The sequence below is a fragment of the Carcharhinus amblyrhynchos genome, chromosome 6 (genome assembly GCF_965287045.1).
Source record: "Carcharhinus amblyrhynchos chromosome 6, sCarAmb.v2.hapA, whole genome shotgun sequence".
Lineage (NCBI taxonomy): Eukaryota > Metazoa > Chordata > Chondrichthyes > Carcharhiniformes > Carcharhinidae > Carcharhinus > Carcharhinus amblyrhynchos.
The window spans coordinates 81213849-81241752 of NC_137329.1; the positions used below are offsets into that span (position 1 = coordinate 81213849).

Genomic DNA, 27904 nt, shown 5'->3' on the forward strand with positions numbered 1-27904 from the left:
CCATAATGGAATGCACACCCCTTACACCAAACCCCATGGTCAATTTTTTAAAAAATCCCACAACTCACTGTTGGCTTTGAACAAAGAACAAAGAAAATTACAGCACAGGAACAGGCCCTTCGACCCTCCAAGACTGCACCGACCATATCTCTTTATTCCCATCTCATTCATGTACTTGTCAAGATGCCCCTTAAAAGTCAGTACCGTATCCACTTCCACTACCTCCCCTGGCAATGAGTTCCAGGCACCCACCACTCTGTGTAAAAAATCTTGCCTCGTTCATCTCTTTTGAACCTTGCCCCTTGCACCTTAAACCTATGCCCCCTAGGAATTGACTCTTCCAAAAAGAAGGGAAAAGGCTTCTGAGTATCCATTCTGTCCATACCTCTCACAATCTTATAGACTTCTATCAGGTCTCCCCTGAACCTCCGTCGCTCCAGTGAGAACAAACCAAGTTTCTCCAATCTCTCCTCATAGCTAACATCCTCCATACCAGGCAACATCGTGTTAAATCTTTTCTATATCTCTCCAAAGCCACCAAATCCTTCTGGTCGTATGGCGACCAGAATTGAACACTACATTCCAAATGCGGCCTAACTAAGGTTCTATAAAGCTGCAACATGACTTGCCAATTTTTAAACTCGATACCCCAACCTATGAAGGCAAGCATGCCGTATGCCTTCTCGACTACCTTCTCCACCTGCATTGCTACTCCCAGATTCGTTTGCCTATCAATAATCTTAAGGGTTCTGCCATTTACTGTATATTTCCTATCTGCATTAGACCTTCCAAAATGCATTACCTCACATTTGTCTGGATTAAACTCCATTTGCCATCTCTCCACCCAAGTCTCCAACTGATCCATATCCTGCTGTAACCTTTGGTGGTCCTCATCACTATCTGCAAATCCACCAACCTTTGTTTGTCTGCAAACTTAATAATCAATCCAGTTATATTTTCTTCCAAATTGTTTATATATATTACAAACAGCAATGGTCCCAGCACTGATCCCTGAGGAATGCCACTTGTCACAGTCCTCCATTCAGAAACGCATCCTTTCACTGCTACCCTCTGTTTTCTTTGACCAAGTCAGTTTTGTATCCACCTTGCCAGCTCGCCTCTGATCCCATGCGACTTCATCTTCTGCACCAGTCTGCCATGAGGAACTGTGTCAAAGGCCTTACTGAAGTCCATGTAGACAACATCCACTGCCCTAACCTCATCAGTCATCTTGGTCACTTCCTCGAAAAACTCGATCAAGTTCATGAAACACAACTTTCCCTTCACAAAATCATGTTGCCTCTCACTAATACGTCCACTTATTTCCAAGTGGGAAATCCTGTCTCGAAGAATCCTCGCCAGTAATTTCCCTACCACCGATGTAAGACTTACCGGCTGTAATGATTATCTGGATTATTCTTGCTAACCTTCTTAAACAAAGGAACAACATTGGCTATTCTCCAATCCTCTGGGACCTCCCCTGTAGCCAGTGAGGATACAAAGATTTTTCTCAAGGCCCCAGCAATTCCCTGTCTTGCCTCTCTCAGTACTCTGGGGTATATCCAATCAGGCCCTGGAGACTTGTCTACCTTAATATTTCTCAAGAACCCCAATACCTCCTTTTTGATCTCAACATGACTCAAACTATCTACACATCCTTTCCCAGATTCATCATTCACCAAGTCCTTCTCTTTGGCGAATACTGATGCAAAGTACTCATTTCATACCTTGCCCATTTCCTCTGGCTCCACAAATAGATTCTCCCTCTTGTCCTCGAGTGGGCCAACCCTCTCCCTGGCTACCCTCTTGCTCCTTATATTTGTGTAAAAAGCCTTGGGATTTTCCTTAATCCCGCTGGCCAATGCTTTTTCATGACCCTTTTTAGCCTTTCTAACTCCTTGCTTAAATTTATTTCTACTTTCTTTGTATATGCCCTTCATAAACTCTCTTCCTGTCATTGACATAGTTCTTAATTGTCTCTCTTTGTCCTCTTTTTATTTGTTTTGACCCTTGCCGTGCTCCATTTCAACGAAGGGTCTGTGCAAAACTATCATATGGGCTTCATGTTTTGCAGTGTAAAACGTTAGGGTGGCACTGCTGCCTCACCAGCACCAGGGACCTTGGTTCAATTCCAGCCTCAGATCACTGTCTGGGTGGAGTTTGCACATTCTCCATGTGTCTGAGTGGGTTTCCTCTAGGCGCTATAGTTTTTTCCCACAGTCTGAAAGGCGTGCTGATTAGGTGGATTGGTCATGCTGAATTCTCCCTCAGTGTATCTGTACAGGCGAGTAGGGGATTTTCACTGCAGTGTTAATGTAAGTCTGACTTGTGACACGAATAAATGAACTTAAAAAGCTTATGTTGACTGAGTTGCTTCATATTTCCAGCATTTTCAGGTTTTTATTTATCTATGTCTGAGAGATGTTAACTCAGTACCTCACAAGAATGATCCAGTTGAACCTTTTGGCTAATTGGGCAGATATTATTACTGCACGAGCCTGGTAGTTGCCATTAATTCGAGGCAAAACTTTATTCTTGTAAGACAACATTTATTTTTCTCTTCTGGTCAGCTTTACTTCGAAACTTGGAAGGACAGCAAACAGAATAGTTGCAAGAGTATGCTGCAGAGAATGTATGTAAAAGCCCTAATACTCATTCCAAACAGCAGGCAGATACGTTCAAATTATTTTGTTACACTAGCTAACTAGATTTTCATTTCATTAAAATCATGCAACTTCCTCAATTGTAGAAATGTGCGGAAGAGTTGACAAATTCCAGCCGAAGGGTGAGTACACAACTGTGGCCCCCGTTAATGTCATCCAGTAAACCCACACTAGATTTTGTTAGGAAGTTGTTAAAGTGAGTTTGCTTATTGCAGGCTTGTCAGTGGAACCACTGAATCATTTTTAAGCAGGTAAAATAGGAAATCTAACCATGGGGACCAATATTAATGGAAATGCTGGTGCATTAATATATCCTTCTGTGAATTAATGTACTGTTATCTGCAGTGAGACTTGACTCTACTGTATTAAAACCAGAACATGCTGGAAACAGCAGAACAGTTGTAGAGAGAGCAAAACAGAATAAATATTTCCGATTGATTGCCTTCTGTCAAAATGAGAAGATGTTGGAGATTAGTTTTTTTTAAACAAATGAAGAAACTTAAGGTGAGTTTTGAGGTGTAAATGGTTGTCACCTTTTTGCTTCTTGTTCCTATCATTTTGCCTCTTGTTCCTATCATTTTTGCCTTGCACTATCATTCCTTTTATATCTCTGGTCATTTGGCTATTGCTATCTGTCCTATCACAAATATACATTTTGTTCTCTCTTGACCCACTTTGTCTAGCTCTGTGCTCACTTGAGACAATATGAACATAAGAATAGGAACTAGACTAGGCCATATTTTCCCCACATCCCTTAATTACCTGAGTACCCAAAAATTGATCAAGGCTTATGGTATGCTAGCCTTTATAGGAAGGGGTATAGAGTACAAGAGCTGGCGTCTAATGCTACCGTTGTACAGAACGTTGGTTAGACCGCATTTGGAGTACTGCGTCCAGTTCTGGTCACCTTACTACCGGAAGGACGTGGAGACCCTGGAGAGAGTACAGAGGAGGTTTACCAGGATGCTGCCTGGTATGGAAGGACTGGGTTATGAGGAAAGATTGGGTAAACTGGGGCTCTTTTCCTTAGAAAGATGGAGATTAAGGGGGGGATCGGATAGAGGTGTATAAAATAATGAAGGGTATAGATAGAGTAAACAGTGGCAGGCTTTTTCCTAGATTAGAGACAAATATCACGAGGGGCCACGAGCTTAGGGTGAGGGGGGAGAAGTATAATTTGGATGCTAGAGGGAGGTTTTTCATACAGAGGGTCGTGGGGGTACGGAATGCACTACCAAGTAAGGTGGTGGAGGCAGGCACGCTGGACTTGTTTAAGGTTTACTTAGATAGGCACATGAGTGAAACAAGGATGGAGGGTTATAGGAGACCCTTTCAAATAAGGATCAGAGCCTTGGGACATTCCTGGAAATCTAATGCTACATGTGTTGATGTTTTGTCTCTTTTACTCCGCAGGTGCATCGGTCCACCTTGTTGTCTAATGAGGGGCATGCACAGAGTGGGTCGTGCGTGGGCTGCTCTTGGATGTTTTGAGAGTGGCCTAGTACTTTGCGTCATTTGTGTATGCTTATAACTGGACCAGCAGATGGGCACCACAACAGCTCAGTGACTATCACTGCTAGCTGTGCAGATACATGGATTTGGGCCTGTGTCTGTGGGAGTTTGTGCATTCTCGCTGTGGTTGCGTGGGTTTCCTCCAGGTGCTCCGATTTCCTCCCACACCCCAAAGATGTGCTCTTAGGCTGATTGGTGTAACAAATTGTCCCTAAATTATTCTCCCCTTAATCTGGTTTCCAATGGGGGTACCGTAAGCATAGACATGGGTCAAGGGTGGAGGAGGAAAAAACACATTGTTAAGATGGCGGCGCGGGCTCGTTGGGCCAAAGGGCCTGTTTCCCGTGCTGTGTTGTTCTTTGTTCTTTGCTCTGTCTTGAGTATATCTAATGACTGAGCATCTATAAACTTTTGCAGTCAAGAATTCCAAAGGTGCACACCGTTTGAGTGAAGAAATGCCTCCTCATCTCGGTGCTAAATAAGTGATCACTTATTGTGACTCTGTTTTCTCCAGTGGGAAACATTTTCTCAGCTTTGACCCTGCCTATCCCCTTAAAGATGTTTGCTTTTACAGCGAACTCACTCCTCGTTCTTCCAGTCAGTTAATTAGTTCTGCTGGCAGGCGAGTCAGTAACTTAGTGACACAGATTTAATCCAAACTCTCTAAACTCGTTGGCAGAGGAACTGGGGTGAGATGAAGAGCATTGTTTTCATGCAGCAATTTAATCCAATGTGGAGTGCAGTGTGGCAAAAGCAGATTGAGTAATAATGATCTAAATTGGATCTATAAATAAATGAGGAGGTCTTAGGGCAAGAGCAGGGGACAGGAACTAATTGGATTGTTTATTCAAAATGTTGGCTGTGGGTGGCATGGTGGCACAATGGTTGGCACTGCTGCCTCACTGCGCCAGGGACCTGGGTTCAATTCCTGGCATGAGTCACTGTCTGCACGGAGTTTGTACATTCTCCCTGTGTCTGTGTGGATTTCCTTTGGATGCTCTGATTTCCTCCACAGTCCGAAAGACATGCTGGTTAGGTGCGTTGGCCATGCTAAATTTTCCCTGTGTCCCCGAACAGGCGCCGGAGTGTGGCAACTAGGAGATTTTCACAGTAACTTCATTGCTGTGCGAATGTAAGCCTATTTGTGACTGATAAATAAACTAACTTAACTTTGAGAAGCACGATGACCTGAATGGTCTTTTTCTCTGCAATATCACACCATGATTAGAGCGGGATTTTACGGCTGCGCTCATTCAGAAACTGTAAAATCCCATGCGTGGTCAATAGACCTTTCTATAGTCCGCCCCTCACCTACTCCAATTCCTGTGGTGGGCAGGATGGTAAAATTCCAGCCTCTGAATTGCAAATCCAAAATGCAGCTACTCTATCCTGGTGAAAGGTCAATGACACAAAACACTAACTCTGTTTCTGTCCCCAAAGATGATGCTCGATGTGCTAGGGAGTATTCCCAGCATTCTCTGTTTTTATTTCAGGTGTCAAGCACCTGCAGTGCTTTATGTTTGGCATCAATGCTTTAATGAATGCATTGTTGCTTGCACTGAGAGAATACAGCTTGTTCTGCTGTGTGTTGAATGAACACTGGATCTGATCCATAAGCACGTCACTCGCACCTCTTCTTCAAGCCAAGTATTTGTTGCGTGTGTTGAAGTAGTTGCAGGGGAATTGCTGCTCACTGCAACCACTGTTCACAAGCATCACTTAAGACTGAAGAAGGCAAATGAAAAGACAAAGCTCCCAGCTAGCCATAGTGGCTAAGCAAAGAAAACTAAGTGAGCAAAACGTCATGCATCTGATCAAACTGAACTTTTACAGAAAAATGGGTGGATAATTTATGCAATTGCTCCTTTTGCAGCTAAATCAATGGAGTAAATTTGTAACAAATACAATAACAAGTAAGTAACATTCCAGTGCACCCCACTGAGGATCTTGAGCAGAGGTGTCATGAAGTGGACAAATTCTAGCTGTGAGCTTTTCAGTCGTGAGGCACCTAGCACTCTATTTCTGTAACCCTTTCTCTGTATTTCTCTTTTTGCCTTCACAACCCATCTGGCTGTGGATTTGCAAGTGAAAGAGGAGAGAAAGCTGGGGGCGGCAAAGCTAATCCGCTATTCAGTGTGCTAAAGAAAGATGTCTATTATCACTGTAGAGTTTATCATTTTCAAAGATGATGTTTCTCCATTGCTATGGATTCTTGGCTGGCTGTGTTTCCATAGTCTCACGGTGCCTCACTCTCCTATGATATGCTGCAAGATAAATACAAGGGATTAGAGGCACATTGCGACCTTTTATGTGAGAATTCTCCACAAATATGAGCGAATTGGCGGCCCTTGCTAAAAAGATGACAGAAAGGCAACTATATTGAAAGGTGCAACCTGCAATGTGTTGAATATTGAGTAGTTATGAGTGCATGGCGCTTGTCAATCATGGCCCCAACTCTGGCATTGCAAGCACTGATTCCAAACTTCCTGCAAATTCCACAGCAGTGAAACTTGAATATTCAGTGAAAGGTCTGATTGATTTGGCTGAAAAATATTGGAGATCAGCTTCAAGCCTAAACTGATATCCCAAAGCAGGAGCAAAGCTTAAAAACATTGCAGTAGGTTTGAATGAAACACTGCCATTAAATTAGATTGACCTGGTTAGATGTATGACTGCTGTTATATTACCAGGCATCCATGAATGTCAAGTGAATTTGAAATGCGGCAGTACTAAAATGGCAGGAAAATCTTTGTGTTGAATCCAAATTCGATTCCCCAAGTGCACCACAGCAGGGAGATGTTAAGACCATCTTGAGTCTGTAGACGTGTGTCAGTTGCTTTGCACCCTGTTGTGCAATAGCTCTAGTCTGTCCTAAGGCTGCATTTTAAAAACTGTCCCATTGTGCCTTCAACTTCAGTGTGGTATATTTTGAATGTTTATTACAATGTACTTAACTTACCATTCAATTCTGATCTGCAAAGAGGGTTGCTTCAAGCAATTTCGATCAGAAAGATAATTTTATTGAATTGATGCCTATTCTGAGCCCCAGCTATTGGATAAACACGTCTCCTACAGTCAGTCTTCCAATTGTGGTTGGGAACTTGCTCTTGTGTTTTGAAGAGGAACTATAAGAATACCAACAACTTGTAACAGATTTGCAAAGTAACCTTGTAATCCAAGAGGTGAAGTTTGCTTGTTGAGTTAGGGGGCTGCTAATGCTTTCATTCCATGATATTGTAAAGGTTGATGGATGGACAATGTCCTGATCTGTTAAGAGCACTACTTTATTTCCAATTCCTATATGTGCAAACGATGGTGCACCCCAGGCACAAGTGTGGCACAAGTGCGATTCATTAATTTGCAGTATCAAGCAACCTTAGTGTCAGGATAAAATGGAGCAAGATTACTCTTGTATTCATAGAGAAAACAATAAAATGAAATTCTTTTTAACACACATTTAGTGGACAAAGTGTGTTAAATTAGTGTTGCCCAATTCAGGGTCGTCATGAGGTAAGGTAATAAAAAGCTAGTCAAAGCCACGGATCAAGGGTTAACACAGTTTGTTGTGAACTGCTGTGTTGGGTCTGCACTCTCACTGAGTTGGGCCATTGTTTTGAGGGGATCTGAAGCAAAAGATATTCTCATCTGGCCTTTTGTATGTGTTTGGCTCTCCGTCAGTGGGTTATGTCCTGCATGTTGAGACCTTCTAGAAAGAAGTGCAGGCTGGTAATTTCTCAAGCCGGGCAAGATTTTTTTTAACATACTATGGACAGGGTCAGCCATGGTTCAGTATTAGCATTCTCTCCTGAGACAGAAGACCTAGTCCTGAGCAATAAGCACAGAATTCAGGCCGACATTCTGGGAGAGGGAGGTGCTATCCTTTGGATGGAACATTAAACTGAGGCCTCATCTTCCCCCTCATAGGATGTAAAAGACCCCGGGCATTATATGAACTAGAGCAGATGGTTAGTCCCTGATTTTCTGGCCAATATTTATCTTTTTCGCCCCTTAACACCAGATCACTAAATTGCTTTGGGAACTGGCTGTGTGCAAATTGCCACCATTTCCATATAACAACAGCGACTGCATTTCAAAAGTACTTCAGTTGTTGTAAGGTGCTTGGGGCTGTGAAAGGGGCTATATAAATGCAAATCTTTCTTTTTAACAGAGGGTTTTAAGAAATTCTCCGTATCGGGTAGGTACATTGTTAGTTTGTGAAAGATTCAAGCGTCTGTCCAAGAACCTTTCTGTACTTTCAAGTACATGTTGTGTGCATGATAAGTCAATGGACAGAGACATGAAGTCAGGCTAATTGCTCAGTTGTGGGTTGTTTTTATTTTTTGAGAATTCCAAGTGAGAGTTGATCAATTTCTAAAAAAAAACTCTTAATGATTTAAAAAAGGTAAACAAAAGATTTTGCGGTACTTTAAAGTTTTAAACAAATATACTGCTTTATAAGTTTTGAACACTGTGTAAGTTTTGAACATTACACAGAACGAATAGCGAGTCCTTCCTCCATCTTTGGCTGTCAGGGGCCCTTATATTTTTTTTCTCCCTTGTATTGATCGGTGGCTTTGACCAGCTTTTTATTACCTCACTACTCGAGGTTCATTATATGGTTTTATGTCGGTTCGTGCAGTCTTTGCGCTAACAGTAATGAACAGCTGTGTCCAAAGCAAGGTGCTTACATTTCCCATGGAGTTACCTTTGTAATCCCATATTGACAGGAGAATGTAACAAATAGCCTCTTAACTAAGATCTTCTTTGAAATTTACATTTATCATTGAATTGTGCTGAGTTATTTCAGTCTGTGGTACGGTAAGACATTCCCTGTTGTCACTGGTGTTTTGTTTTTGATGCCACTTTTAGATTGGGATACAGGACTATACGTACGTGCCACTAAATCAAATCAAAGATGGAGTCACTGTGAACGTGTATGGTGTTGTGAAATTCTTCAAGCCTCCGTATCGCAGCAAAGGAACAGGTATGGAAGGAACATACGGTTTTACACATGGTCAAAGGTTACAGGCCAAGTATTTCAAAGAATGAGAGGTAATCTCATTAAAACTTACAGAATTGTTACAGGGTGTTACCAGGTGGAGTGTTTCACCTGGCTGAGGAGTCTAGAATCAGGGACACAGTCTCAGAATAAGGGGCAGTTTAGTTAGTTAGGCCTGAGATAAGGAGGAATTTCTTCATTCAGAGGCTGGTGAATCTATGGCATTCTAGACCCCATAGAGAAGCTCAGTCACTGAACATGTTTAAGACAGATATTGATAGATTTCTGGATGCTAATAGCTCCCAGGGATGTGGAGACAGTGGCGAAAATGTCTTAAAGCTAGATTACCAGCCATAATCTGTTTGAATGGTGGAGGAGGCTTGACAGCTCAAACGGACGACTCCTGCTGCTGAGTTCCAAGTGCAACATTATCTACGTTCAAACTATGTAAATAAATATACACAAGTTGTGCATGGTCAAAGAATTACCCAGCAACGAATGAACCTTAATGTGACAGTCTATCACACCAGTATAGGCTGTCTGAATCAGCCGCCCACTTATCCTATTACCCTGCTTCTAATCTCATAGCCTTCCAAATTATTGTCTTTCAAAGATTTATCTATTTTGCTTTGAGAAGCTGTTTTGGATTCTGCTTCAGCACCATTTTTAATAGTCATCCCACATTCTGATGAATAGCCTCTCGTTACTGACTCATCATGCGATGAAAACTGTTTCTCTTTGTTTACATTTTCAAAATCCCTTCTCATTTTGAATTCCTCTCTACATGTCCTTCTCTGTTGTCAAGAGAAGAATCCCTATTTTTCCCAGTCAGCTAATGATAAATGAAACCTCTTCATCTTGTTACCATCTTGGATATTATTTTTATGAAGATTATCTGGTAAATAAAAGTGTGTCCATTACAGATGACAATAAATATGCACTAATTATAATTGAAACATGTAACATAAATTGAACTATATTCAATGATTTGATGGAACATGTTACATTTATGGTTGAAAGTAAAAATAAAATTTGCTTTCTATTTACCATTTATATAGATGATCTGGAGGAGGGAACCGAGTGTATGGTGTCGAAATTTGCTGATGACACCAAGATTGGTGGAACGGCAAATTGCGCGGAGGGTGTGGAGAGTCTGCAGAAGGATCTAGATAGGCTGGGCGAATGGGCCAGGAACTGACAAATGGAATTTAATGTTGGCAAGTGCGAGATGGTCCACTTTGGTAGGAAGGACTATTACTTACGTGGCGAAAAACTGCAGCAGGCGACGGTGCGGAGGGACCTCGGGGTCCTTGTGCATGAGTCGCAAAAACCCAGCTTGCAGGTGCAGCAGGTGGTCAGGAAGGCTAATGGGATGCTGGCCTTCATAGCGAGGGGGATTGAATATAAAAGTAGGGAGGTCTTGCTGCGGCTGTATAGGGCATTGGTGAGGCCGCAGCTGGAGTACTGTGTGCAGTTTTGGGCGCCGCACTTACGCAAGGATATTTTGGCCTTGGAGGGAGTGCAGAGGAGGTTTACTAGGCTGATACTGGAGTTGAGGGGGTTGAGCTATGAGGAGAGGCTGAATAAACTAGGCTTGTACTCGTTAGAGTTTAGAAGAATGAGGGGAGATCTCATTGAGACGTATAAGATGATGAATGGGATGGATAGGATAGAGGTGGAGAGACTCTTCCCGCTCAGAAAGGATAGTAGGACGAGGGGGCACAGCCTCAAGATAAAGGGGGGGCGGTTTAGAATGGAGTTGAGGAGGAACTTCTTCAATCAAAGGGTGGTGAATCTCTGGAATTCTCTGCCCGTTGAGGTGGTGGAGGCTACCTCGCTAAATATATTTAAGACGCCGGTTGATGGGTTTTTGATAAGAGAGGGGATTAAGGGTTATGGGGAGAGGGCAGGAATGTGGAACTGAGCCACGACAGATCAGCCATGATCTTATTGAATGGCAGGGCAGGCTCGAAGGGCTAGATGGCCTACTCCTGCTCCTATTTCTTATGTATCTTGTAGGTATTACTGACTGCTGTTTAGCAGTGCTTGATAGAATTGCTGTTATTGCTGGTTAAGTTAGGGTGATACAATGCTGGAAATGCTCAGCAGATCTTTCAGCATTTGTGGAGAGAGAAACAGTTCGGGTTCTCTTCAGAACTCAGTCCTCAAGATCAATATTTGTTACTAATCATTAATTGCCCTGGAGAAGGTGATGATGAATCATCTTCTTCAGCCACTGCAGTCCATGTGGTGTAGGTACATCTACAGTGCTATTAGAGAGAGAGAGTTCCACGACTGTGATCAGCGACAGTGAAGGAATGATATAATTCCAAGTCAGGGTGTGTTTGATTTTGACAGGAATGTGCAAGTCATCGTGTTCCCATGCGTTTGCTTATTCCCTTGTTCTTCTAGGTGGTAGAAGTCATAGCTTGGAAGGTTCTATTGAAGATGCCTTGTAACTTTTTGTAATATATCTCATTGATGGTACTTTGTTGCCACTGTATGCCAATGGTGGAGGGCATAAATGTTTAAGGTGGTGGATAGGGCCCCCATCAAGTGGACTGCTTTGCCCTGGATGGTCATGAGCTCCTTGAGCGTTGTATGCCAATCTTTTCATTTGGGGTGATACAGTGGTACAATGGTTAGCACTGCTGCCTCACAGCGTCAGGGACCCGGTTTTGATTCCTGGTTTGGGACACTGTGTGGAATTTGTACATTTTCCCGTGTCTGCGTGGGTTTTCTCTGGGTGCTCCAGTTTCCTCCTACTGTACAATTGGATGGATTATGGATTGGCCATACTAAATTACCCCTTAGTATCAGGGGCACGAGCTAGGGTAAATGCGTGGTGTTATGGGGATAGAGCCAGGTGGGATTGTGGTTGGTACAGACTCGATGGACCAAATGGCCTCCTTATGCATTGTTGGATTCTATGATTCTAAATAGAGAATATTCCATCACATTACTGATTTCTGCCTTTTAGATAGTGAGTGAGTTTTGGGAACTCGGAGGTAAGCTGCTTACTACAGGATTCCAATGCAGAAAACCTCTGACCTGCTCTTGTAACCAGACTGTTTATGTGACTGGTCCCATTAAATTCCTGGTGAATGGTGGCTCCCAGAATATTAATGGTGCAGAATTCAATAACGGTTCTGCCATTAAAAGTAGAGAGGATGTAATCATTACCTGAGTGTGTGACACAAATGGTATTTGCCATTCTCAAGCCTAAATGTTGTTTAGGTTTTTGCTGCATGCGAGCATGGGCTGCTTCGGTAAAGGAAGAATTGTGAATGGAACTGAATATTGCAATCATCAATAAACACCCTCATTTATATTATGATGTAAGGGAGTTCCTTGATGAAGCAGCTTGGTCTTCAGTCATCACCATTATCATGTGTGCTTTGTCCAAAGGCAGGTCCATGGCTTGTGGCCTCTTGCACATCTCTCTATCTTGTGCTAGTCTTTTCATTTATCAATAATTTCCTTCAATTTTCAGGCCAACCTGCATTGATATTCCCTTCCTTCCTCTTTTTTTCTTGGAATCTTCCCTCCATGACATTTCTTAGTTATCAATTTCCTCTTAAGATGTGCTTTATCCAGTCTCTGTCTAATTATGTTCAGCAAATATCTTTATTTGTCAGCACTTCATCATGCATTATTTTTCTGTCCAGCAAGCCTTTTCATTCTCCTCCAAATCCACATTTTTGAGCTCCTTAGCAAGATGCCTTCTCCAAATGGTCTAAGTCTCTCATCCATACAAACCAAGATCTTTACAAGTTGCTTTTAAAGTTGTTTGTTCAGCTTTCTGATTTGCAGTTACCAAATATGCCCTTTCCCATGAGTGTGTTTGTTCATTGTTGCATCTTCCATCTGCAGATATTATGCTTCCTAAATACTTGAGTTCTGGCACTTCTTCTACTTCTTTCCTTCCATGAATGTATGAATATTTCTTGGTGATTGTTCAGTATCCTTCACTTTGGTTCTGTCAATGTTCATTTTCGTTCCAAAGTTCATGCCTGCTGTTACCTGTCTATCTACTAGTCTTTGTAATTCTAAAATGTTTTGTCATCTGCAAATCTCACTGACATTATATTTCTCCCCAATCTTAATGCCAGAATCTGTGTCGTCACATGCTTCTTTGATCATTGATTTGATTTAGATTTGATTTATTATTGTCACATGTTTATACAATAAAAAGTATTGTTTCTTGTGCGCTATACAGACAAAGCATGCTGTTCTTAGTGAAGGAGAGGATGCAGAATGTAGTTTTAGAGTCATAGCTAGGGTGTAGAGAAAGATCACCTTAATACAGGGCAGGTTCATTCAAGAGTCTGATGGCAGCAGGGAAGAAGCTGTTCTTGAGTTGGTTGGTACTAGATCATAGACTTTTGTATCTTTTTCCTGATGGAAGAGAGAACAACTGGAGTGTGTGGGGTCCTTAGTTATTTTGGCTGCTTTGCCAAGAGTGAGGGAAGTGTAAACTGAAGTCAATGGATGGGAGGCTGGTTTGCGTGATGGATTGAACTATGTTCACGACCTTTTGTCATTAATTCTTTGAGTATATCATACTGCTCTTTCCTCCAATATTCCCATGCCTTTTTTGTTTCTCTTTTTAACTCGTTATTCAAGCATCTGTATTTCAACTTGCCTTCAGTCTTGATATTCTTTACTCCTAAAGACGCTGTGATGTTCTGCCCCTCTTGAATCTGTTTCCATTGCTCATTTGTCTTGGTGGCATCCTTGTTTTTGCTAGCTATTGCTTTGTTTACTTCATTTGCAAATTCTTCACTTACTTCTCTCGGTCTCTGTAGATTCCACAGTTTTCTGCCTCAGATTTTTTTCAGTTGAAGTACAGCTTCCATTTTTCACGACGATATGGTCTGAGTCTGCGTCAGTTCCTGGTTTGGCTTTCGAGTTCTTATTGCTATTCCTGTATCTTTGCCTCATCTTTGGTTGAACTCTTCCTGTATTGCCAAACATGTCCCATGTATATCATCTTTTTATGATGTTGGAATCATGTGTTTGTTATCATGAATACTGATCTTCTGCATAAATCTACCAGTTATTAGCCCTGGTCATTTTTCCCAAGACCATATAGACTCCAACAACCACAGCCATTTTCTTTTGTGCCAGGCATGGCTCCAACCAGGGGAAAGATTTCCCCCGATTCTTGTACTGTTCAAACAAAGCTTTCAGTTTGTTCATTGAGATACGGTTTAATTGTCTCAAAATTTCTTGAAATGTCCCACTTATTTGTTGGGGTGGATGTGAATTGTGAGTCGAGTTAATTGAGAAAAATGATTTCCAGAGTGTTTGTCCACTTGAAGCTTTGTGACCAAAGTTTTCCAAGGTTGGTCAACTTTACTAATTAAAGAAATTGAGTGACTTTTATGCACCTATTAGCTGTTGATGCTTCGGTTCTCCGTATGTCTGTATCCACTTTTCATTGCAGGTTTAATCAATGGGAAGCATTGCCTGAGTGAAATTGAGGTGTTAAAAAGTGAATATGTTGTTAATCTTCATTTACAGGCAAATTGTAGTGATCTGCCATCTGCTGTTGAAAGTAAGACACCAGATGCTCTTCACTGACATATCTCTTAGATAGCAATCTGTTAGGCCATTCATTGAACCCTTGTACATCGGATATCTTCATGCACCGTGAGGCAAAGCTAAAGCCTGACTGTAAAATTGTGATCCTGATTTAGAACTGTTTGTTTTGGCTACAGGTATCAATCCTCCCAAAAATCACAATGTATATTACTAAAAACATTTTATTAAATGTTTCTTGTCCACAACTTCAACTTAGGCAAAGCATGTCACAAAGACTTATTCTGTTGTTGAATCTGAACGCAAAAGAGTGAATATTCCTTTCCACCAGCCACAGGAATTGTAGCAGGCGAGGGACGAACCGTGGAAAGGTCCCTTGATCTCAGGTGGGATTTTCCAGTTTTGGGGCAAACGTAGCCAGAAAATCCTGCCCATAGGCTCTGCTGCATTTCTCATGATGCTAGCTGCGAGTACACTTTGTCCTTAGCAGTTTAAGTTCAAAAGTCTTTTGAAATTACTTCATTCGAGGGGTAAAATTCATTTAAAAATAACTCATTCATGTGCTGTGGGTGTCGCTGGCCAGGCCAGCATCCATTGTCCATCCCTAATTGCCCTTCAGAAGGTGATGCTGAGTCTGCCTTCTTAAACTGCTGCAGTCGCTGTGGTGTGGACGCACCCACAGTGCTGTTAGGGAGGGAGTTTCAGGATTTTCAGCCAGTGACGGTGAAGGAATGGCAAAATGTTTCCAAGTCAAGATTATGAGGGGAATTGTTGAGAGACAGAAATGGTAAGGCGCTGATTTGTTTTCTGTTCCATAAGCAAGAGAGTGCGAGAGATGAGGGAAAGAACCTTCCATTTGTCATGCAACGGTAAATTAGTTTTTATTAGGATGCATTCTGAAGATAGCTGTTAAGCTCATTTTTTTTAACAGCAAAGTCAGCACAAATGGGGCAGAGAAAGAAAATAAATGCAGAAAATGGTAGTTTTGCAGCGCCCCCCTCTCCTTCGTTTGATTTCTTGGTTAGAAATAAAGTGGAATTGGGAAACCGATGAGAAGAAGTACAGCTTTCAAGTGGTGGGCTGGAGGGTACTATGGTTTCTTACTCTCTGCCCTCAGGGATGCTGGCATAGTTGGAAGATTAAGGATGAGGAAAGTGACAACAGAGCAAGGGAATGTACAGGATGGTGAGGTTGTGGAAATAGTTTGTAGGAGATCCAGTAAGGTTAGTGTTGGGAAGGAAGGCAAGCTATGGTGAGTCAGAAGTAGTGGAATTTGAGGTGGGGTGGGGATGAGACATTGCAGGTGAAAGATGCTGTGGGGAGGTATAAGTGAATGTAGTGATGAGAGTGAGCTCGTGAAAACTTTTTCTGATTCCCACCCCAAATGCAACCCGCAGACATTGGTGGCTCTATAAAACCCACTATTCCCTGCCTAAAAGGAAAGCAGCGAAAGAGAAAAGAGAAGCAAGTAACCCGAAAGAGAATGAAGCAAGGGAAAGGAATAATTAAGATTTTAGAACTAAGAGAGAGGAAAAAAAACAGGGTAAGATAGACCATATTCTCTTACTCAATAACCCTGATGTTGCAGGGAGTCAAGTCTCTCTCACACCTCTCCACACACAGCCCCACCGCCCCCCCCGACACACACACACACACACACATACACATGCGTTCTGATGAACTCAGCGTCATGCTGGTGAACTTTTTTTTTGCCTCCATTGCCCAGTCTCAAGCAGGTAGATTGGGAGACTGGCTGGCTGTTGGAATGATGTGGGTATGCCGGCGTTGGACTGGCGTAAACACAGTAAAAAGTCTGACAACACCAGGTTTTAGTCCAACCTATTTATTTGATAATATTCTCACAAGCTTTCGAGGGGGCAATCTCTAAACTGTCTGTGCTTTATATGCTCTGTCTGAGGCCAGAACTCTCCATTCACCTGACGAAGAGGCTGTCCCCTCGAAAGCTTGTGAGAATATTATCAAATAAATAGGTTGGACTAAAACCTGGTGTTGTCAGACTTTTGGCTGTTGGAAGAGCAGGCCTTGGGTATCAGAGAGGAGCCAGGAATGGAGAAGAGAGAGGAAGGCACGGATCAAAAAGGCCATGGGTTTTTGAGTTTTTGTACATCAGAAGGGGAGGAGGGATTTGGGGAGAGCACTGGCCAGTGGGTCGGAAGGTAAAATTGGTTATCATAGTCAATGGAGAGCACAGAGGAGGCGAGATCAGAAAGGCTGGAGATTGTGACTTGGAGGAAAGGATGGATTGTTGGGGTGGGGGCTGTGTCTGAGTGTTGGGGTGGGTAGTTTAATGTGGCATGCAGAATTAGGATTGGTTATGCAATTTCTTGTCCACAAGTATTGTAAGAAAGGCACTTCCCCGCTCCAGGCAGCAGTCCTTGCTATCTTTAGTCATCAGGATTCCTGAGGCCAGCGTTAAACTAAAATGGAGCTAAAATCTGAGGTGTGTAGCCTCAGTAAAATAATGATGCGAGTGAGCTGGCTCCTGGGAATGGTATGGTGCCTGTCTATCATGCCACCTCTGTTAAAACCAGGTGGGCAGTTAAAGATTTGACGTTTTTACTGTCCACTCAACCCAAACCCACCCAGTTTCAGAGGTTAAAATTCCTCCTATTGTATAAAAGATCACAGACGATTGAAATGAGCAGATTGGGACTTGATTAATTTTACCGCCATCCATGAAAGCTTTTTTTTTATGATTTTCAAATTTCCCAATGACTAAGAAATGATCTGAAGGGATGGGGGCAAATGTGACATTAGCTGCTGCGTTCAAGTTGGCGTGTCCTGATTGAACATGGCATAACCTGGAGGGCAAAATCAGTGCCCAAGTCAGTTCTCATTAGTTGCGTGTTTCCTGTAGGAGAATTGACTGCTTGTCTTTCTCAGTAAAGTGCAAGATGTAACAAAAAGAAGAATGTGTAAAATTCAGCAGAATGTTGCAGCCAGACATTCTGAGGCACTGAGACGCTGTACCATCATGATTGCCAGAGGGCAAGATTCACTTTTGCCTATACGGTCATTTCATTTGGGCCCCTTCATGTACTTGATAGAGTAGTGAGCAAAAACTGGCTCATATGCATTTACTAATTAGAACTATTGACAGAATTGCACGTTTGAGTTTGGCTAATTTTCCTTCATTTGTTTTCAGTAAGTTTTTTGTTTCGCTGATGCAGAGCTTGATTTCTTCATTCTGAGTCTAGACAATTGTTTTGAATCTTAGTAAACAAGAACGACTTGGGAGAGGGAAGGTACGGTGACAAAGTGGTTCGCACTGTTACCTCACAGCGCTAGGGACCTCGGTTCAATTCCCAGCCTTGGGCCACTGTCTGTGTGGAGTTTGCATGTTCTCCCTGTGTCTGCCTAGGTTTCCTCTGGGTGCTCTGGTTTCCTTCCACAGTCCAAAGATGTGAGGTTAGGTGGATTGGCCAAGCTAAATTGTTGCTTAGGCCTGAAGATGTGTAGGTTAATGGATTAGCCAAGATAAATGTGTCGGGTGATGGCAATAGTGTGGGGGAAAAGGCCTGGATAAGAGAGATCTCTATCAGAGAGATTCAGTACAGACTCAATGGGTTGAATAGCCTCTCTGTACTGTAGGAATTCTATGAAAAGCAGGGATCTATTCACCAGTGTGAATAAAAGCCTCTTAATGTTGTGGATTCCCTACGTCCCCACTCTCCCCACTCCACTCCACTCCACCCACTGTCAGAATCACCTTGTAACCATCTCAGTTACATCTCAGTGTTGGATAGCTTCTGGTGGCAGGTACTATTGGAGTGGCAATTAGTGTTTTAAACTTTATTTATTAGCCTTTCAAGTAGTCTTACATTAACACTGCAATGAAGTTGCTGTGAAAATTCCCTAGTCGCCACACTCTGTCGCCTGTTCAGGTAAACTGAGGGACAAGTTAGCATGGTCAATGCACTTAACCAGCACATCTTTCGGACAGTGGGAAGAAACTGGAACACACAGAAGAAACCCACACAGACACGGGGAGAACGTGCAGACTTCACAACGAATCCTAATTCTGCATGCCACTGGCCAGTGCTGGGAATCGAACCCAGGTCCCTGCGCTGTGAGGCAGCCGTGCTAACCACCATGCCACCGTGCTGTCCTCCTGGTATTCTCAGATGGCTTCCCATCCAAGTACTAACCGGGCCTGAGTCTGCTCAACTCCTGAGATCAGACGAGATTGGGCGTTTTCAGACAAGCATGGTCATAAGCAAGAGAGAGACTGCTGAATGGGTTCCTCACCGAACACAAAAGAACAGACAAGTGGTGAGGCTGATGAGAGTGAGGAAGATGAGACTCTGCAATCAGCACATGCAGTGAAAAGAAAATGTGGGATGGCTGTTGGTCAGATACGAGGCAGTGAGGGAAGGGTGTAGTTCGACAATGTGATGATATAGCGGTCGCCAACCTTGAAGGGAGGTGAGGAAAGGAAGGAGAGATCAGGATGTGGTAGACAGGAATAAAATCCTAAATATTTTCAATGCTGCTGTTATCAACCTGTAAACAATTAATGAGCATGATCGATTTGTGCTCTGTGGGCTCATTAGTCTGGGATGTTTTATTAAACCAGTTCCCCAGACCCCCCTGTTCCTGTCACAATTTCACAGGCTGCTGTTTGCCCTTGTTATGTAATTATTTCCTTCCATCTGTCGTGGAATTTATCATTATGCTTTTTTAGGAAGAACTACCTATGTCATCCTGAATCAAATCTCGGGCGTGATGTATCTCAGAACAGATAATCTGCACAGAAGTTGGTTATGCCCAAGCACTGGCTGGAATTTTCCAGCCCTGCATGCCAGCGGGATTTTCCGATCCTGTTAATGTGGCAGTGAGATTTCAGTGGCTTGCGTGGAAAATTGCAGCCACTGTGTTTCCTCGGAGGTTTGGAGTGATCCACGTGAGCGAGTGACTGGGACACTGAGAGTAATTGCTGAGTGGGCAGATGTGCTTTGTCAAAGTGATGCAGCAATTGGCGCAGAGCGCACAGCTGCATCTAGTGCCAGTGGATGGTACAGTGCCACAGTGACACCGGAGGAAGAAGTTTCAGAAACCAGCTGTGGCGTGCAAATGATTCTAATCATTTTTCACAGGCTGTAATTAGAGAGCTGTTTTTTTGTTTTGAACATATCCATTAGGTCAGGGCTGTAGGTCAAGCTGATGGAGTGAGTTAGCTGCAAAGGCTGCTTCTGGTTTCTTGAGTGATATGGAGAGACTGAACGCACGTACTGTGACTTTGCCTTCGCCTACAAGCAAGCTATTTTTAATGTTTCTTGATGATAGCAATGATTGAGGAGAGAAAGCGTATGCATGCAGCACTCTCCGTTTTGCTTGCAGTTAGCTGTCTGTCCCTGTTGGGACTATTAGAGAAGCATACGGCACATGTAGTACTCAGATGGTCAGTCTGGTTATTTCTGCAATCTCTAATGAATATTTGGTTTCATGGCCCTGGAACTGCCTGTAAATCTGCATCGAAAACAAGTTGCATAATTGAGGCACATTGCCAGATTTTGTATGTGGCTTTCCCCTAATGGCTGACAAAGACCTTCAAGTACACTGTCGGTTTTTCAGGTGAAACATGGTGAGCCACTTGGGAATCTATATACTTTGCTAATAATTTAATTACATTTCTGCTCTGGGTTTCTCTTCTATCCCCCTGTACTGAAGGTGTTAACTTGCTCATCATCTTTCAGGGCTTTGAAAAAAATCGTCATTATTGATGTTTGGGCCTTGACTATTGTGGACAACTTAACCAATACTCATCAGTAAATGCACTTCAGGTAAAATTCACTGGATAGGGATCAGCAATGGGAAACTCTACTTGATTTTCACGTCTCTAAGTGGAGGTGCGGACCCCTCTATCTGTGTTCTGGCTAAGATTGACTAACAAGAACAGCGCTTGCTGCTTGGATTTGTGACCTTTCTCAACTTGTGCGATTTGTTGAGGGTGATGTTAAGTCTGAACTGTTCAAAGGACAAAAATATAATTTGCAGAAATGGCAGCCGATCTCATTGTGTCTCCCTTGTCAAGCCATTCAGAGTTAAAAGGCTAAGTTGGTAAGATGTTATTGATGTGTGATAATCCAAAGACAGGACGCTGGCCTGACCTTTAAATCCTTGTGCTCAGTTTGTTGTCTCCCTTGAAATAATTTATACCATCTTAATTACATTACTGATTGTAGCCTGTGGTACTTTGGAGAGTATTGACATGATATAATTAATAGCAGGGTTATTGACTTAAAAATATCTGTTCTCTCTGTGGACCAAGTGGAAGATCTTACCATGTGCTCAGGGTTTGAAGGGTGACATCATGTGATTTGTTTTGATACATCACTGACCAAAGGATTCCTGTGTGTTTGACAATCAGTTGGGCAGTACAGCTGGAAGATTGTATGCTGTGGGGAAACAGTGCTTTAGATTTATTCAGCTTTCCAACCACTTTCTGGATTTAACGATTGAATTCTGAAAGCAATGGGGAATTTGGAGTTCAATTACAGAGAAACGAGAATGATTTATCCATGCAGAAAAATATCTACATTCCTGATGTTATAGTACAGAGTGAAGGGGTCTTTGATGGTTGCTCGCCCTAATTAATGTAACTGGTGCATTATGATAATCCCTGAATAAGTGAGGTTAAATTCTTGCTGAGGTTCCAGCAAAGTGCAATGACTATCTATCCCCTAATCTCATGTATGTATTCTCATGTGGTAGTGTATTTAAATCATTTATTCTAGTAAGTTAAATTTTTTGTAATTTCTTTTTTTGAGTAAGTAAAATTGCAGACATTGTTGGAGTTAGTTGATCCATTTTTGGGCTCTGACAAAGAGTTATCTAGACTCAAAACATTGGCTCTGTTCTCTCTCCACAGATGCTGTCAGACCTGCTGAGATTTTCCAGCATTTTCTGTTTTTGTTACAGATTTCAGCATCCACTGAAGTAATTAGCTTTAATCTATTTTTGGTGTTTGATTCAATGTTTAGTGTTCTGGAGCCAAACTTGTAAAAAGAAAGTTAGCAAGTGAATTCTCTAAATAAAAAGTAAGAGAAGGGGTGACGTGGTGGTATTGTCGCTGGACTGAGGGTAATCCCATCATAGCAGATGGTGAAATTCAAACTAAAAAATCTGGAAGTCCACTGATGTTTGTCGTAAAAGCCCATCTTTAAGGGAAGGAAATCTGTTGTCTTTACCCTATCTGGCCTGCATGTGACTCCAGATCCCCAGCAACGTGATTTTTTAAATTATTATTCACGGGACATGGGTGTCGCTGGCTGATCAGCATTTATTGCCCATCCCTAGTTGCCCTTGGAGGGCAGTTGAGAGTTAATCACATTGCTGTGGCTCTGCAGTCACATGTAGGGGAGACCAGGTAAGGATGGCAGATTGCCTTCCTTAAAGAACATTAGTGAACCAGATGGGTTTTTCCGACATTGACAATGATTTCATGGCCATCAGTAGATTCTTAATTCCAGATATTTTTATTGAATTCAAATTCCACCATCTGTTGTGTTGGGATTTGAACTCTTGTCCCCAGAGCATCAGTTGAGTTTCTGGATTAATAGTCGAGCGATAATACCACTAGGCCATCACTTCCCCTTAGATTGATTCTTTAACTGCCTTCTGAAATGGCCTAACCCATGGTAGTTAGGGATAGGCAATAAATGCTGGTCTATGAATGAATTTAAAGAAAGAACATAACCTTCAGGAACAAATTCATGAAGAATAAGAACAGAGACAAACAGGGAATTAAGGAGCATAGTGAGCTGTTTCAACCTGGGATAAAGAAATGGAAACTCTAAAGGGAAGTAAAAAATTTAGGGGAGGGCAATATAAAATAACTAGTAGAGGAAGATGGTGATAGGAGATGGTTCACAAAGTGAAGTGTGTGCACTCATATGCGTACATTCTAAAGTGATATTTTAGAACTCCTGACTCTGCTGCACGATTCATTGCCACATGCACAATTGATTGATGAAGTTTTTACTATTTTCTCATGCGGGACTGTCCTTGCCAAAGGCACTACTGTCTGAATGTGTTCAGGATATTACTGCAAAAAAAATGCAGCTTTGCAGTTTTGGCCCTTTCAAGCTAAGGTCAAGTTCGAGGGTGGAAAATATCAAAGCTGCATCCAGAATTTGCTGGGAAGCAGGACCAGTTTGCAATGCCGGTAACTATGGGCTGTGGTGAACATGTCACTTACATCATTTACTGGTTATGTTTTGAGTTACAAAAAAGAAGGGAGTGTTCTCCCATGAGGGGTAAATCTTCATTATGATAGTTTGCACATTTTGGAGCTATCTGCAAAACTGGGCCATCTGAAAGATAGGCAAAGTTTTAGGCTGAGGTTTTCTTTAGGAATTTGTCACAAACACAATGAAAACAAAAGCATTCCATCATTTTTTCGTCATGCCCCTGTGGGGTGTAATAAAGTGAAAGAATATATTCAATAGGCCATTTCCCTAAGTTTCAATTTTTACATTCTTTTCGATCATTTTACTTTCTTTCCATGTCTGCATGGGTTTCTTCTGGGTGTTCCAGTTTCCTTCCACATTCCAAGTATGTGCAGATTAGGTGGATTGGCCATGGCCATCTTAGCGGCAGGGGATTTAGGAGGGTAAATATGTGGGATTGTGGGGATAGGGCCTGGGTGGGATTGTTGTTGGTGCGGGCTTGATGGGTCGATGGCCTCCTGCATCATAGGGATTCTGTGATTCTATGATTTCAGTTAGACCCGTGTGCTAATGATTGGTCCAATGAAAAATGTTGATGGTTCGTTGCCTTAAGTGTCACAAACAAATGATTAATCCCATAAACGTCTCATTGATGTGAGTTTTGTGACCTTGGTTATTGTGAGTGTATTCCATTTTGGATGAAGTAAAGAACACCATATTGAATCTAATGTGGACCTGTTAACCATCTACTTCTTCATAGGCTCTGAGTCCTTTTTCACCTATCCGATTACTTCTGTGGTACTCCCTTTTTAACTTCTCCATTCTCAGCTACCCCTCCAAACTCTGCTTAAAGACTGCATTGTTTTTCCTTTAAATCATTTTGAGGAATTCTTCAGCTCTATTATTTATTTATTTTATTTGTGTCACAAGTAGACTTACATTAACACTGCAATGAAGTTACTGTGAAAATCGCCACACTCCAGCGCCTGTTGAGATACACTGAGGAAAAATTTAGCATGGCCAATGCACCTAACCTGCACATCTTTTGGACTGTGGGAGGAAACTGGAGTACTCGATGGAAACCCACGCAGACATTGGTAGAATGTACAAATTCCACACAGACAGTGACCCAAGCCAGGAATCACACCCGGGTTCGTGGCGCTGTGAGGCAGCAGTGCTAACCAATGTGCCACCAGATTTGTTCTGTGCACTTTGATCCAATCCTCTTGTCTGAACTCAATCTCATTTGCCTCATTAAATCACTCCCTCACAACCAGGGTAACTTCACATTTTTGCTTTTCTGTAGATTCCCACCTACCTTAATGGCCTACAACAAAGCTATTCTGATTAGTTGCTTACTTTTCCCTATATTTATATCCGTTTTCCTGCGTCACTTGCGTCTTAGCCTTAGCCTATGTCCTTCAAAAGTCTACCTTCTGTCTTCCCAGTCATCAACTTTGAAATTGTTTTTGACTCCCTTGTCATGATCAGCTTCATTACAGACTCCCATAGCTCCCATTGTATTGATATAACCCTCACTGCAACCCAAAGACTAAGGGCAGAAGCTCTGAGGCTACAGTTATGAACATGTCCTGATCATCTGCAGTGTGCCTTCAGTAGAGTAAGAGTCACTGAGGCTGACTTAGATAGATTCTTGACTGACAAGGAGTCAAAGGGTCTAGGGAATGGACAGGAAGGTAGAGACCACAATCGGATCGAGTGATGGAGCAGGCTCAAGGGGCGATTGGCCTCTTCCTCCTCCTAATTTGTATGATTGTATGATCATTCTGCCTGACCTGGGTTGACACCTCAAAGGATATAACATTTCCATTTCCTTCTCATCTCTCTGGGCTACTTCAGGTTCAACCAGAGTGCGATGCATGATTATGGACAATGCAAAGTCTTTTGTCAAACTCATAAAGCCTCTTTGTTGCAGTCGTAGAGTTTTACAGTACAGAAAGAGACCCTTTGGTCCATCAGGTCTATGCCAACCATTAAACACCTAACTATCCTAATCCCATTTTCCAGCACTTGTCTACTATGGCGTTTCAAGTGATCATCTAATCTACTGTAGTCATTGGCTGCAATGCGCTTCAGTCTGAAGTTGTGGAAAGTGCCATGTAAATCCAAATCTTTGCTTTAAATCCTCTACCCGCTGTCCACTTTCATCTCTGGCATTATAGAATCTGTACAGTGCAAAAAGAGGCCATTCAGCCCATTGGGTCTGCACCAACAACAATCCCACCAATATCCTATCCCTATATCACCACATATTTAACCTGCTACTGCCCTGATACTAAGGAGCAATTCAGCATGGCCAATCCACCTAACCAGCACATCTTTGGACTGAGAGGAAAGCAAATCGTCTGGAGGAAACCCATGCAGACACAGGGAAAACGTTCAAACTCCACACGGACAGCCACCCAAGGCCAGTATTGAACCAGGGTCCCCAGTGCTGTGAGGAGCATGAATAAGGAGCCCATGAGACGATTTACTACCTTGCTGTTGCTGCACTGGGGAAACTGAAAGTGATTGCTTTTGGCCATGTCAAGTTTGGCTGGAGGACATTCTGACTCATCCATTACCTTTACTTTGGATGTTGTGGTTAGAGAGTAACAGTTGTGAAGTCATTGGTGACTGAAGAAATTCAGTTCGAAGCTGACCCCCTTACTCGCAAATGAGTTTGCAAAAGGGCAGCATCCAGTTAAATAGGAAGGGACTGAGGAGTGAGTCTTGAGGGGGAAACAGAGTGTACTTTGCAATGGCAAAGGAAGTCATTGCAGAAAGTTGACGATGGATAGCTTGGTGATGGGTGTGGGTATGACATTGTGAAATGTTCCTTGAAAATGATGTGAAAGTGTCAATTATTTATGTATAGAACTAATGATCCCATTCCACTGACAGCATTTTAGTTTATGTGGATTGTGTTAATTATCAGATGCTCAACACATTCACCAGCCCTATTACATGAACAAAATGAGCATTGTTCTACTGAAGGAGTTTGTAAGGAATCAATTCTGTATAATTATAATTTGAAATAAAATTTTACAGACATTATTGATTGTTGATAAGAGACAGGCCCTTAAATTCCAAGATTTCAACTGCATTTCCTTACCTTTTTTTTGTAAAATATTACATCCAGCCAAAGGTTCAAGCTTTCAAATCCTGAACAGCAATGAAGAAATGTGTTTCATTTTATAAAACCAGCTCACCTGCATGCTTGGAGTGTAGGAAAATTCTTTATGGCAGTTTCCAGGAAGAAGGGACAATTCCTCTGTTCACTCAAGGTGGTTCTAGTGATCCAAAAACAGAAAATGCTGGAAAATCTCAGCAGGTCTGACAGCAGTTGTGGAGAGAGAATAGAGCCAACGTTTCGAGTCTAGATGACCCTTCGTAAGAGCGCTAGGTTCCAAACGTTGGCTCTGTTCTCTCCTCAGACCTGCTGTCAGACCTGCTGAGATTTTCCAGCATTTTCTGTTTTTATTTCAGATTCCAGCATCTGCAGTATTTTGCTTTTATGGTTCTAGTGATGCTTGGAGAAATGAAGCAGCAGTAACCAGTGGAATGGCAACCAGCAGAAGCTTGCTGCATATTCCCCAAAACATGCCTCTACACCACTGCCCTGTGGTGATGTTGCAACAATGGGGTATTCATAGTCATAGGGGAAAAAATCTAACTGCATTTCTGGGTCTACAGTATACAACTCTACCACGACCCTGGAAAAGGAGCTTCTGTTCTTCCCTGCATCTCTGATTTCCAGATTGATGTGTGCCCATAGGCAGTAAAGGAACACCCTGATCCTGAAAGCACTTATTGGCCAGCCCTGGACAGTGGGTGCCCTTTGGTGTCCATTTTCTCCAGCCACCTAGGTAGTTACTTAATCTCGAGAGTGAGGGGGAAGTCTGCCGTTCGGCATTGAGCAGTCTGAATGGATCCAAAAGCGAATGCTGGAGGTGTTCAGGCCCTGCAACATGTCGGCAGAGATGACCATTCGGCTGAGCTGAAATGCTAATGCCTCTCGCTGCCAGACCTGTGGAGTATTTCCAGTGTTTTCAGACTGAGTTTTCAGTCTGCACTTTACAGAGCAGTGGAGTATGTATTCTCTTGAACTGCAAGAAAGATTAAGGCATTATAATCTTCATGTTTCATTTCATCATTTTATGTAGATGTATAGACCACTTGGGAACTCGTGTGGTGAGTTTTTTCTGCAACTCCAACACATTTACATACTTTCCACCTGCTCTCTGTGTGCCCCAGATATGCTCCATTGGTTCATGTGCATTTATACTGCCCTCTAGTGTGATAAGTGCACACTATCTGCATCAGAAGAGGGGAAGCTATGTCAATAATGGAGAATCTGCTTTTCAGTTATCAGCGCTGCTGCTGTGTACGTGAAGTGTTTCTTAATGAGAATAAACCCTTGTTAGATGAGGCTGATTTAAGACATATGTACATGAAGCAGAATCTTCAAATGTAATGGATTTGAGTTGATTTTTTTCAGAACTGAGTGCATTTCTTCTTTTAATTGAGTTGAACATTCCAAGTAAGTCAGGACAACGAGTCTCATGTTGTAAATTCCAGCAGCACCAAAAGTGAAGCATTTTTGACTGAACTGAATTGGAGCTCAGAACGTATACGATCTAATTAGGCCTAAGGAGCATCACAGTGGCCCAGTGGTTAGCACTGCTGCCTCATAGAATAAGTCTGACAACACCAGGTTTTAGTCCAACCTATTTATTTGATAATATACTCACAAGCTTTCGAGGGGACTGCCTCTTCGTCAGGTGACGAAGAGGCAGTCCCCTCGAAAGCTTGTGAGTATATTATCAAATAAATAGGTTGGACTAAAACCTGGTGTTGTCAGACTTTTTACTGTGTTTACGCCAGTCCAACGCCGGCATACCCACATCATGCCTCATAGAATGCCAGGGACCCAGGTTCGATTCCAGCCTTGGATCGCTGTCTGTGTAGAGTTTGCACATTTTCCCTGTGTC

The 27904-nt window shown here is 42.4% G+C and overlaps 1 protein-coding gene across 1 annotated transcript in view; it reads left to right on the top strand.

Annotated features, from left to right (window-relative positions):
* The window catches only part of pot1 (protection of telomeres 1 homolog), a 333590-nt gene that overhangs the window by 101671 nt on the left and 204015 nt on the right, over positions 1-27904 (top strand). Inside the window, exon 7 of the mRNA XM_080190783.1 lies at positions 9045-9159. Coding sequence (XP_080046909.1) covers positions 9045-9159 — 115 coding nt within the window. The remainder of the gene's footprint in view (positions 1-9044; positions 9160-27904) is intronic.